At 38.1% G+C, this 12,553-nt stretch overlaps 1 protein-coding gene across 2 annotated transcripts; it reads right to left on the bottom strand.

Annotated features, from left to right (window-relative positions):
* Positions 1-1,439: 1,439 nt before the first annotated feature.
* mcm10 (minichromosome maintenance 10 replication initiation factor) lies at positions 1,440-12,467 on the bottom strand. 2 transcript variants are annotated; one of them, XM_077498763.1, is made up of 18 exons: positions 12,165-12,467; positions 11,958-12,012; positions 11,376-11,639; positions 11,086-11,286; positions 10,776-10,916; positions 10,497-10,692; positions 9,766-9,931; positions 9,518-9,685; positions 9,181-9,297; positions 8,596-8,786; positions 8,409-8,503; positions 6,911-7,024; positions 6,378-6,839; positions 5,002-5,135; positions 3,750-3,863; positions 3,520-3,665; positions 1,750-1,792; positions 1,440-1,622 (listed from the first exon to the last, which is right to left on the bottom strand). In XM_077498763.1, the coding sequence occupies exons 2-18, from the start codon at positions 11,962-11,964 to the stop codon at positions 1,539-1,541; spliced, it is 2,643 nt and encodes an 880-aa protein (XP_077354889.1). In that variant the 5' UTR covers positions 11,965-12,012; positions 12,165-12,467; the 3' UTR covers positions 1,440-1,538. The 2 variants fall into 2 exon arrangements, with proteins under 2 accessions (XP_077354889.1, XP_077354888.1); XM_077498762.1 differs by having other exon boundaries at positions 10,497-10,695; positions 12,165-12,462.
* Between the last annotated feature and the right edge of the window lie 86 nt (positions 12,468-12,553).

Raw genomic sequence — 12,553 nt, 5'->3', positions numbered from 1 at the left:
TCCTTGTTTTAATTGCTTTTTTCCATGCACGTACGAGTGCAATAAAAGGTCACTATTATTGTTAACCTGGAGTACGGAGCCCCAAAGGTGACATGGTAGGAAAAAAAAAAAAAAAAAAAAAAAAAAAACACTTTGCGTTCGCAAAACAATTTTGCGTTCGCAAAGATTGCGATGAACGCAAAGTTGTTTTTTTCGCCTACCATGTCATCTTAGGTGCGCCGTAAACACTTCCGGGTCATCTTCTATGTGACCAAAAGCAACGAGGACGGAACGTTTGTAAACATGAAATAAAGCAGTGGGAAAGCTTTCCCAAAGCGACTAGGATGAAGCATGTATTTTCCCACTGCTTTGTTTACACGTCGCTTTTGGTCACAGGGAAGATGACCCGGAAGTGTTTACGGCGCACCAAAGGTGACATGGTAGGCGAAAAAAACAACTTTGCGTTCCCTTGCAAAGATTGCGTTCGCAAAGTTGTTTTGCGAGAGAACGCAAAGTTTTTTGCGAGGGCACGCAATCTTTGCGTTCCCTCGCAATCTTTGAAAGTTTTTTTTTTCTACCATGTCGCCTTAGGGGCTCCGTAGGAGGCCATTTGCAACAACTAGTTAAATTTTTACATTCACAACTCACTTGATTTTCTGAGAAGGAACGCGGCGGCGGCTTCAATGGACTTTTATATATCGTCATCCTGACAAAGATGAGTTTCCTGGATAGTTTGCACTGCTGATGTCTTTCCCGCACCGCAGCAACTGTCAGGAATTTGGAGTATTCAAATGGAAGGCAGGCTGGTATGGAAGAAAAGCGAAGAGGAGGCGAGCTGCGCAAGTCATCAGGCTGGAATCATTTCCAGATCGGAAAAGTCGAGGGAGAAATGCCAAAGAGCTCTTTGTAATTGCCGTAAGCTGATGTTGGCCATTAAAAAGTGCTGAGATACCACCTGAGACTTTCAGTTTGGCGTGAGCCCCAACACCTGGAGTGGATTAGAGAAGTTTTTTTTTTTTTAACGTTTTATATGCTTGTAGAGGGAAAAGTGATTAACAGTTCTCAAATAGCCAAGCTGAAAGATGACATTTGAATGAATTACCAACCTTCGATGTTTTTCCAAATCTTTTAACTCATTCACTGCCATTGACGGAAAAATACGTCAAATGATACATTTGTGCTGGCCTGGCAGTGGATGTGTTAAAGTACATATTAAGAATTCTAAGATTTCACATGAAGAGACCCTCTCTCAAGCCAGCTGCTAAATTCTTGGTCTCTATTATCACAACATCATCGTCAAGTATTTCCTTCTGTGTTTCTGGGTCAGAGGGGAAAAACAATATTCCAAGGAACACCCTAAACGTCAAATAACCAAGTAAGATGCAGACTATCATTTACATTTCTTCCCATATTTAAACATTTGCCTTCCATTGATGTATGCAATATGGACAGAAACAATGTGTCATGAAAGTTACTTTTAATTTCTCTCAAATCTCAAGTTTGTCTACATGATCAGTTACTGAGAAACATAAAAAAAAAATAAAAAATTAAAACTGGTTCTACTTTAAACTGTTAAGGAACCTTCCATGCTCTTCCCCTCGTGGCTTCAGAAGCTCTCCGCCAATCTTTGGTCCCGTTTTCTCCTATGAAGACAACCAAAACAAGCGATGACTCAAATTCTGATGCTGACTTCCATCTTCATAAAGGCTGGATTGCAAATCTTGTATTCTACATAACGAAGGGTTTAAATGAACCAGGAAGAATGTTTACCTTCAGCATTCCATCACGCTGCCACTTAAACAGACCACAATTACTGCAAAGGAAAACAAATATTAGCATATTTTGAACATTACACCTCCTCCAGCACACAAAATGTTCTTTTCAATTTAAACTGCACATACCAATGCTAAAAAAAAATGTCACCACGGTTGACTCTGTGATAACCTTCTACCATCTTGGCAAAAATTAAAATCGATAATTTTCTTGAAAAATTGTCACAACTGGTCAGAAAGGTCATTAATTCATTTGCTCCCAAAAACATATAAAGTTTTTTTTCAAAATGTTTTAAGTGTCCCAAAGACGTAATTATACGTTTTTTTGTGTTTGTGTTTGCCAGCAGAGTATAAGAGCAACCAGGGCCATGTTTAAAAAAAAAGCTAAATTACTCACAATTCTAAATCGATTTGTGAACTTAGCTATATTCTAATGCTAATTGTAGGGGTGTGAATTGCCTAGTACCTGACGATTCGATTCGTATCACGATTCACAGGTCACGATTCGATTCGATACCGATTAATCCCGATACGAATGGTCACGATTCGATACCGATTAATCCCGATACGAATTTATAAGTCGATTGTTGCGATTTTTTTCCATTCAAATTTAGAAAATACTATCAGTAAATTTGTACATGTACACTGTAAGATTTGTATGAATATATTTATCTAAAACTTGAGGCTTATAACCGTGAGCCACTGTACATAAACAGTTTGCAATCTGTTTCACATTTGAACAGCATTAAAATAAAAATATTAAGGCTTAATGTGCCGTTCATATAACATTCTTCCATGCTCAAGGTGTGAATCCTAAAAAAAAAAAAAAAAAAAAAAAAACGATTCTGCTGATTATTGAATCGATTCGAGAATCGCGCGATGTAGTATCGCGATATATCGCCGAATCGATTTTTTTTAACACCCCTAGCTAATTGCTGCAAAACGGAAACGGATAGAATTTATTAATTTTTTTTTCTTGATGGAACACAATATTCTGCGGGCCTTGCAAAATCAGTCAAAATCCAGTAAAACAGCCGGGAGCGAACAGGATTGCTTCTGTGAAAATGGCTGGGAGCGAATGAGTTAAATACTAGGGACGTAACGATAGTGGCAATATCGTGATATCGCAATATTAAAAGTGTCATGATATTGAAAGCAGCACATCCATTAAAAATGTGAGGTTAAATTCCATTTGTGTAGTTCTACCACCCTCTGGTGGTTAGTTTATTAGTGCAATTTAATTTTAATTAGGAATGTTTAGGCCATTTTTTTTTTTTTCTAAAATCAAGTCATACCAGCAATTTTTTTTTTTTGAGAAATAATTTTTGGCCCGCTTCAGCCAAACACAACATTGTGAACTTCATAGACCATGATGCTTTGCACCACTGTGCCAATCGGAGCACACTTCATTTCTGTTATTATGTATAAACACAATATTGTGCTCCCCCCCAATATGAGCTTGTTAAAATTTATGAATTCATTTTTTTTCACAATATTGTGAGTTTTTACACATTATGGTGAGCTTTTTTGTATCGCCAACCTTCCCACGATATCGTGATAATTATCATACCGTGTGGTTCAAATCACGATATTTATCGTATTGTGATTTTTGGATATTGTTACATCCCTATTAAATACAGCGAGCAATTTGCTAACTTGACAACATTGCTTTTATCAAGCAACTCCTGCATTGCATGTCAGCAAACATACAATTTCAACTATGGAAGTCTTAAAAAAATAAAGAAAGAAAATATCCACTGCGTCCTACCTGCAGTGTTTGTGCGGCAGTCGGTCAAGTGCGATGGCTCTCTGTCCGCACGGACACTTGAAGAAACGTTTGACGGCGTCGTGCCAGCGCAGAGGGTGATTCTCGCCCACGCAGCGATCCGCCGGCTTGAAATAAGTGTAGTTACACTACGCGGCAAGGAAACAAGAACTCGTAAAGCGCAACCTTCGTCAAGCCAGGAAGATGCTGGCCTTCTTTTTAGGTATTGATACCTTTTTACAGGTAACAGCACGGCATTTCATCTCCCGGATGCCTTTCATTTTCTCCTCCATCTGCTCCTTCTTCACCAGTTGGTCAAAGTATTGCTCTTGCAACTGATACTCAGCCTTGCGAGGGACAGCAAAAAATAAAAATTCATATTAGACAAACTACAAAACAACTGGAGAGAGCAATTTATAGTGATATGGCTTTTTCAGGACCGATACAATTATTAGTAGTCAAAGAGTGTGAACTTCAGGGAACTAATTTAAATGTAAATAAAACAAAACAAAGCATTTTCATTTTTGCTGACACTGGTTTTAGTTTGAAATAAAAATGTAATACTTAAGATATTTTGAAATTTTGGAATACATTATTTTGTGTAGAAAACAAATGTTTGTTTTTATTTAACTTTTGAAAACATGCTACTGCCCCTGGGAGATCCTGGAACTTATTAGACTTAAAAAAAATGTCTATGGACTAAGATTTAATTAAATAAATAAATAAACAAATAAAACCACCATTTTTTTACTAAACCTAAAAGTTGCTCAATAAACATATGCTTTAAAATTTAAAAAAAAAATGTTCGTATTTTTTGCCATATTTTGATGCACATATTTTCCCGTTTTAGTGAAAATGAATATCGGCTCCAAATACCGGTTATCGGCGTCCTTGACTACTAATAATCGATATTGGCCCTGAAAAAACCATAGCGATCTATCTCTAAAGCAGTCACCACTCAGTGAGATATCAGCTTTCAGATTCGTAAAAAGGCAGACGCCGATATTTGTCCAAATGCCAAATATCGGCACTGATCATCGGCCCGGCCGATAATCGGCCGATTTATGTAGGAATTGCGTGAATGCTGAAGAGCTGGGGCTGACCTGAAATACTGTGGAAATAAGTGACTTGCTGAAATGTGAGATTGTCAGACTTGAAGTCAGTTTGAATCAGTCAATAAATGTGGAAGAAGGAGGTAAATATGTAAAATAGGTCTTAATTGTGGAATTTATGAGTAAAATGTGAGAAGTTTTGGAATCTCCTAAAAGTTGGAAAGACTTGAATCAGTCAAAAAAAAAAAATGTGGAAGTTGGGTATGATTATGTGAAATGCATTAACTGAAGAAAGGTAGCATGGAAAACGTGAGAAAAAGACAAATGTGGGAATTTTGATCACTATTTTTTTTTTTTTTTTAGAACGTGTTTGAATGCTCTTCAGCATTCATACAATGAACCTCGGCGTGGAACGTGTTCAGGTGTGTCGTACCGCCTGTAGGACGGCTCCATGGAGAGATTTGGCGTTGAGGATCTTTTGAAACTCCTCCGACTGAATGTAGCTGAGTTCGTCTCGCTTCTTCTTCTCAGCTGGCTCGACATCAGCATCAGCATCACCACACTCCGCTACGGACGACAACCAAAGCATGAATGATATTAAACACGCAGTGTTTACAGTACTAGTATAATACAGTGGAGCAATATGTCAACTTCGCATAACTGACGCTGAACATTTTGGTGTTTATATATACAATGTTTAATACAGTTACGTGCCAATTTTACTTCAACCGTGAGTGACAAATGAACACATCGAAGCAAGTACATTTTGCCTCTATGTGAGCAAGAGAGTGAGGCGCTAAGGAATACTTTATAATTTGTTTTAATATGTTGGTGTACATTTTAATAAATTTAAATGTGATTACAAATTACCTATAGTGTGTCTACATCATGGACTTCCAACAGTTAAGAGGGATTCACCTTAAATCTTGGTATGAGGGTGCTATTTTTAACTTTTTTTTGTTTTTTTTTTAACTAAAAAAATTAAAAAATGTAGATGTATGAGGTGCCATTTTTAACTTTTTTTTTTAATCAAAATTTTTTTTTTTTTAAATATAGATGTATGAGGGAGCCATTTTTAACTTTTTTTTTTTTTAAATTTAAAAAATTAATTTAAAAAAATGTACCTGACTTTAATAATGGTATGAGGGTGCCATTTTTATTTAGTTTTTTAATCTAAAAAATGTATTTAAAAAAATGTACAGTAGTTAATTTTAAATAATGGTATGAGGGTGCCATTTAAAAAAAATTTTTTTTTTTAGATCTAAAAAATTAATTTAAAAAATGTAGTTAACTTTAAAATAGGGGTTTCACTGTACCTAAGTATGTAATTTGGTCTAAGAAACATTTTTTTATTATAAGATTTTTTTATTATTTTAAAATGATATTCAAAATTGAAACAGGGATTTACTGAATAAATGGTGTGTGGGTACCATTTTTAATTGTAACAAAAAACAAAATACTGGAAAAAAAAATAAAGAAAACAACAATTACAATTTAAAGGGGCATTCACTGCACTACATTAAAAATGTGTGTACAATTTTAATTATCACGAAAAATTTGTTATTTAAAAAAAAATGTATTTCAATTTTATTACATATATAAATCAAGTTCCCTATAAAACAGAGGATCATTGTAATGTATTAACTGACTGATAATTAATGCCATTGGGGAACTTCTTTTTTGTGTGATTAATAGCTACAATAATACCGTGGGTATCCATTTTTAATTTGAATTTTAAAAAGGTGATTTTATTTTGATTATTTCTGTATGATTATTATATTACTGGAAGTGGAAGTGTATTGTGGGTACCATCGGGTGAGGTGAGACTTTTCTCTACACGGGCGCTGATTTCGCTGCTGCTCGTCCTCTTCCTCTTGACAGCGTTGGGGTCTTCCTTCTCCAGCGCCATCCCCTTGGCTTTCAGCTTCTTCAGAGCTGCTCGCTTGGCAGCGGAGAGGCTCAGAGCGGCGGCGGCCGGAACGGGAGGCGGGCTGGCGTCGAAGAAGAGGACGTCCTCGCCCTTTGAGAAGCCTCGGCCCAGCGTGGGGATTTGCGGCATCGCGGGGCTTTGGGTGGTCTTGGGGACGCCGGCGGCTGCTTTGGGGGATGCCAGGAACGAGGACGCGGTTGATTTGGGCACCTGGGCCGCCTGGGTGTCCACCACCCTCCGTTGGCGGTTCAGCAGGAACTCCCTCTGCTTCTGTTTCTGCTGCTTTAGAAGGTCTGACGCTGAGATGGACTGAAAAGGAGCTCCCTGCGGGTCTTTGGCGTCTGACGGAGAAGACAAAAAAAATCAGTGGACTGAGTCCACATGGTCAGACGTATTTGTCTCGGTTGCGTACCTGGCGCATGTCCCTTTGTCAGGTGCTTCTTTAGCTGCAGAGCTCCTGGTGACGGCACTGACATCAAGCTCTTGAACTCATTTGAACAATTTGAAACTTCACCAGACTTCATGGCTAGAAAAAAAAAAAGAAACAGATTCTCAACATGTCCTTGTTCAGAGCGCCTTTTCTTTATTTTTATTTATAAACTTGTAAATTTTCCAGTAGTTGGTGTACAAAAGATTTAATGAAGTGGCTTTTGACAAGGGCCTGACTGATATGAATTTTTTTTTTAGGCCGATACCGACTTTTGGCAGAAAAAAATACAGATTACCGATTAATCGGACGATTATTTAATTTATATATATATATATATATATATATATATATATATATATATATTTATATATATATATATATTGCATAAAATTAACACTTTCTCCAATACCTTTTCAATGGGTGCCACTTGCGCACAAATTTTCGCTATTAAGATTCTCTGCTTTGAATGATAAGTCCATATAAAAAAAAAAAATCATGAAGTATACAAGGTAATTGCATAGATTTATGTGTCAATAAAACCCATTCTTACTCGTTTACAACGGCTGTAAAGCATTAACCTTTTCTTTTATATATTTTTATCTTGTGATATTTTCACAAGTCTTGGGACTTACTGGGCTAATGTCATGTGGAAATGAGTGTTAAGACAAAAATAAATAAAAAATCCTTGGATATTTTGCATCCTTGAATTTTGAGAAAAGAAAAGTCTTTGAATCCTTGAAATGTCTACTTTATAATGAAAATAAAAACAATAAGAAAGTGAAATAAAAATAGAATAAACTAAAATAATAGTAACTGAAAAGACAGTAAGAACAAATACTGACTGTTCCTGTGCATTTTGGCCTCTTGGGGGCAGTGTGGTGCCGTGCATCCATGGCGTATACACTTAAAGTGAGTACAGAAGAAAGTTGCGATTCAATTCTATTAAAATAACTAGTTTTTCACACATTGGGAAGAATTTGTGCCTTTGCGTAGTTTTATCTCATCTGTGGGTATGTGTTCCCACAAGATTTGTGTGTGGATGTTCATCATTTGAAGGAAAAACACTCCAGAAGTTGATGCTAACTTCCTGTTAGCACTAGGCTAGCAATGTTCTAAAAAGGAAGCATGTTTTGTATTTAAATATACAGTGGATGTAATTCTTAACGTTGTGTATTTAGTTTTACTATTAACCCCAACTGTGGTGTCATTAAACTGCTTAAAGAAGGCGTAGGGATAACACAATAACCAGAATAACAACGCTACACACTTGCTAGCTGCTAATGCTCCGCAAGCAAAACGCTGCATTCAGGGTACTTTCACAGCGTCGGAAACTTCATTTTTCTAGGATAACGTTTTATGGGGAAAATAATCAGCCATTTGGCCCAATTGGCCGATTGTTTTGGCTGATATTTGAAGGCCAATAATCGGACGGGCCCTAGTTTTGACCAATACGCATTATTGAAGCTGCAGCCGACCTTACCAAGCATTTTGGCCTCAAGGATGTGACGAGCGGAACCTTTCACAAACAGCTTGTCCAGAGTTGTCTGTCCTGTTTTTTGGGGTTTGGATGCAGCTCTGCAAGACATATGGATGCACTTAGGAAAAAAAAAAAAAAAAAAAAAAGTCTCCAAATGTCAGTTGCGAGCAGAAGCTGCCGTTCGACTTACAGTGAAGCTGCACAGGCGGCCGACGAGACGCCGCCGTAATGGAAGCCGTCCTGACAGATGCGCTCCCGGAGGCTGACGCCCTTCACCTTGTTGGGCGCCTTTCCAGAGAATGACGACTGCAGCTCGGACCTCTTGGAGCTCATCTTCTTGTACTGGGCCTTGACGTGATATTGGCAGTACTGGCACTCATACTGGACGCAAGAAGAAGCATGCAATGAGCTCAAAAGAATTTCGCATGTCATAGCTGATTTGAAAAATACAACAATTCACTCTATTTTCATTGTAATATTGATCATTATCGCAATTACAATTTAAACAAAAGATTTATCGGAAAATAATGTTAAATATTCACGTAAACGTTCATTTTACTACTCAAGTCAAGGCAACTTGATTTTCTTGATTCACTAAAAAACAAAAAAAAAAAAAAAAAAAAAAACGCAGCTGTAACCATATGCTGTAACAAAGGATCAAACCTCAAATAAATATAATTAAAATATAAATACAATTATAGAAAATGTATCAAATTTGCCAAATATTTTCAATTCATTCCCCTTTGTGTCATTATTTACTAATTTACGGTATTACCATGTTGACGAGCTGAGAGCAGGGGTCTCCATTTTTCTTCATGGCTTTGCATGTGCCGTAATCTTGAGCTTCACCCATCAGCAACACCTTCTGTGGGTGATCCACCGTCAAACTGACCTGCATGTCACAATACACAAGCTTTTTTCATTCCAAATTGTCATGACAATTCCCTATAATGTAAAAACATCAACGAACTGCATAAATAAGTTAAATTAAATGGTACAGAGGTGACAAGGAACATAACTTGACTGCTCTATGGAAATAAATGAAGCCTCCATAGGGGAAAAAAAAAAAAAAAAAAACTACTGTTGCCATTTAAAGTTTGCTATGTGCTCACCCCGTCATATCCGTCTTTTTGTTTCATGGAGTTGGGGTTTAGGATTCCGATGACGGTGCCCGTTTCAGTCTTCCAGTGCTCCTTGTGGACGTCGCCGAACAGCAAGAGCGACACAAACACATCCAGATTGTGGAGGTCGTTCAACTTCCAGATGCTAAATGTTTTACCCTTCATAGACAGAGGATAAAATATTTGTTATTGAACGCATCATTGGATCTAATATCTGGGAAGTGATGCCTTATATTTACGCTGTTGCTGCTTTGCGGTGTTGCTTTGCTAACCAGCACGCCAAACGTCACCCAGTCGCTGTCCTCCAGCTTCTCGCGTTGCAGCCGCTCCGGTACCTGCGACAGGCGGATCAGGCGACGGTCAGCCATCTTGCGGTCCATATCGTTGGATGAAACTCGTGGCTTTCTGAAATGTACACAAAACATCTGATTTGAAAACACTTTTTCCTGATTAACTCATTTGCTCCCAAAAACGTATAAATACGCTTTATTTGATATGTTTTAGTGTCCCAAAGACGTATTTATACGTTCTTTTGTTTTTTTTAAGCTAGAGCATACAGGTTTTGATGCAGCCTCTCAACTGCAAAGAGGTTATTATACAAACGGCCAGAGCAAAGGAGATCAACCAGGGCCATGTTGTAAAAAAGGTCAATTACGGTACTCACAATTCTAAATAAACTTGTGAAAAATGATTACACGTATCTATATTCTAATAATAATTGCTGCAAAACGGAAAGAGATAGAAATATACTTTTTTTTCCTGATGAAAGAAGAGACTTTAATCTTTCTTTTGATTGGTTCCATGCTTTTATAGCAATAGAACACAATTTTCTGTGGGCCTTGCAAAATCAGTCAAAATCCAGTAAAACAGCCGGGAGCGAACGGGATTGCTTCTGTGAAAAAGAAAAAAAGAAAAAAAAAAAACACTGAATTGAACACATCTACTTGAAGCTTTTCTAAACGGTCCTGACCTGAGCCGCAATCCAGAGTATTTCTCCATAGCCACATCTTTCGGAAGAGAGTCCAGTTTCGGCGGTCCCTCTGAGGAAGTCGCGCGGTGTCTGCTCTGGAAGGTTGCAGATGGGCGCTGAGGAGTGGACAGCTTGCTTCTGCTTTCCACCGGCAGGAAGGAGCTTCCCATCTTAATTTCTACCAATGGCACTCTAGCTTCTGATATAAAAGAATAATAATAATACACCAATACACGAGAAACTCCAACAATGGGTTATTCAATGATGTGATGGATTTACCTGGTGAAGTGCTGTGTTTGCTTTGGTGGGCCATTCTGGGTTTGCGTTTAAAAGAGTCAGCGTTGCTCAGCTCGGAGATAAAGTCCGAGGACTCTTGCACCTTCTGGCTTCCTGCTCTGACTGGATCGGACGATGACGTCACTGATAATGAAATGAAACAGACTGTCAATGTAGTGAACTAATTTAATCTCCTTTCTCACATGAGGGCATTACGGTAAGCAAGTATGACGACGAACTGTGACAAAGCGGGTGAGCACTGTATTAGCATATTTTGTCATCTCCTTCTGTGATTATTGAATCATTTTTTTACCAGATTGATTCTGTATGTTCTGTGTCACAGCAGCTGCCTTTGCGGGGATACGCTTGGCAGTAGCCTGGCTGGGAGGTGACGGTTTCAGAGTGGGTGAGCTCTCTGATGTTTTCACCGAGGAAGAGGAGCAGGAAGCACTCTGGCTTGCCTCCAGCTGCCTCTGCAATGCCTGCATTTTCTCCTGCATTTGCCTCAACTCCTCTGAACAGAATGGAAGGAAAAAGAAAATATATAAATCAATAAAACATCAACTTAAAGTGTGTCCCCTGAGAAACAGCACAGATACAGACCTTGTAGCTCTTCTTGGGACCTGTTCAGACTGTCACCGGCTTTGCTTTTACTTTCCTTAGCCACTTGCTCTTCGTTTTCAATATCATCGACATCTCCAAAAAGCTCTGACAATTCTTCCTCCGGCTCCACATATCGTCTTTCCTCATATTCATCCCCACTGTCATTGTCAAACAGGCCATCCAAGTCATCTGCCTGCTGCAGCTCCTCTCCACAGCCCCCATTCTCCGCCATTAGGGCTGTCAAAATGTCCAGATCGTCTTCACCTGGACAGAGAGTACTATACTGTAAATGAATTACTGATCAACACACTGTTGAGGTGTTAAACATCCATTTTCTATGCCATTTGTCCTTGTTAGGGTTAAAGGTGAGTTGGAGCTTATCCCAGCTGATTTTTGGTTCCTGGACTGGTCACCAGCCAATCGCAGTTAATAGACAATTAGACATAGAATACTTCTTACTCACACCTATGGACAGTTTAAAGTTTTTACTGAAGCTGACATGCATGTTTTTTTGGATCGTGGAGTAAGCTAAAATAAAATAAAAACAGCAATTAAAAACAATAAAAAATAAAAACTACTTACAATCCATGATAGAGCAGAGTCCACCGAAGTATAGCTGCCAAGCTACAGGATGACACTCCAGTGAAAGTGGATAGATAGATAGTAAGTACATGTTCAGGACAGAACACATTTTAAACATTTAAAAACCATAATTAAGAAAGGACGTGAATACTACTTTGAATAGTCGCAATACAGTCAGTACAATTCAATAGAAGCCGACCAACTTACCAGCAAAGTGTCAAATTCACACTTTGTGTAGTCGATTGTATTAAAAGGAATCCAAGTGTATTTAGTTTCGCTATTTCACGATTATTTGATAATACGTACAAATATGAGCATTAATTCGTTTAACAAAGCATCTTTTAGCTGCTATTCTCCACAAAGAGAGGGAGAAAATCCAAACTGGCGCTAAACGGAGGACCCCGCTGTGTTGTTAAAATCTCTTTTAGGTGCCCCATACGTGCCTGAGTGTAAAACCTCTCTCAACTTTGGGGTTACTTATAGTAAATGCTTTTTCTTTTTTTTTAAACTACAAACATAAATGTACCAAGTGAATTGGAAGAGTGCAAATGCATTTTCACAGCAATATTTTTTTTAGTCTGAACACAACAGGACGG

The sequence above is a fragment of the Festucalex cinctus genome, chromosome 16 (assembly GCF_051991245.1).
Source record: "Festucalex cinctus isolate MCC-2025b chromosome 16, RoL_Fcin_1.0, whole genome shotgun sequence".
NCBI lineage: Eukaryota > Metazoa > Chordata > Actinopteri > Syngnathiformes > Syngnathidae > Festucalex > Festucalex cinctus.
The sequence above is the reverse complement of the archived record's forward strand: the minus strand, read 5'-3'. Positions and strand labels throughout refer to the sequence as shown.

Bases quoted from the DNA above. Each gene is read 5' to 3' on its own strand.
- mcm10 (XM_077498762.1), bottom strand. The intron at 10,917-11,085 runs GTAAAAAAATGA...TTTCATTATCAG, and splicing joins GAACATACAGAATCAATCTG to TGACGTCATCGTCCGATCCA. The intron at 8,787-9,180 runs GTAATACCGTAA...TCTTGCGTCCAG, and splicing joins GCTCTCAGCTCGTCAACATG to TATGAGTGCCAGTACTGCCA.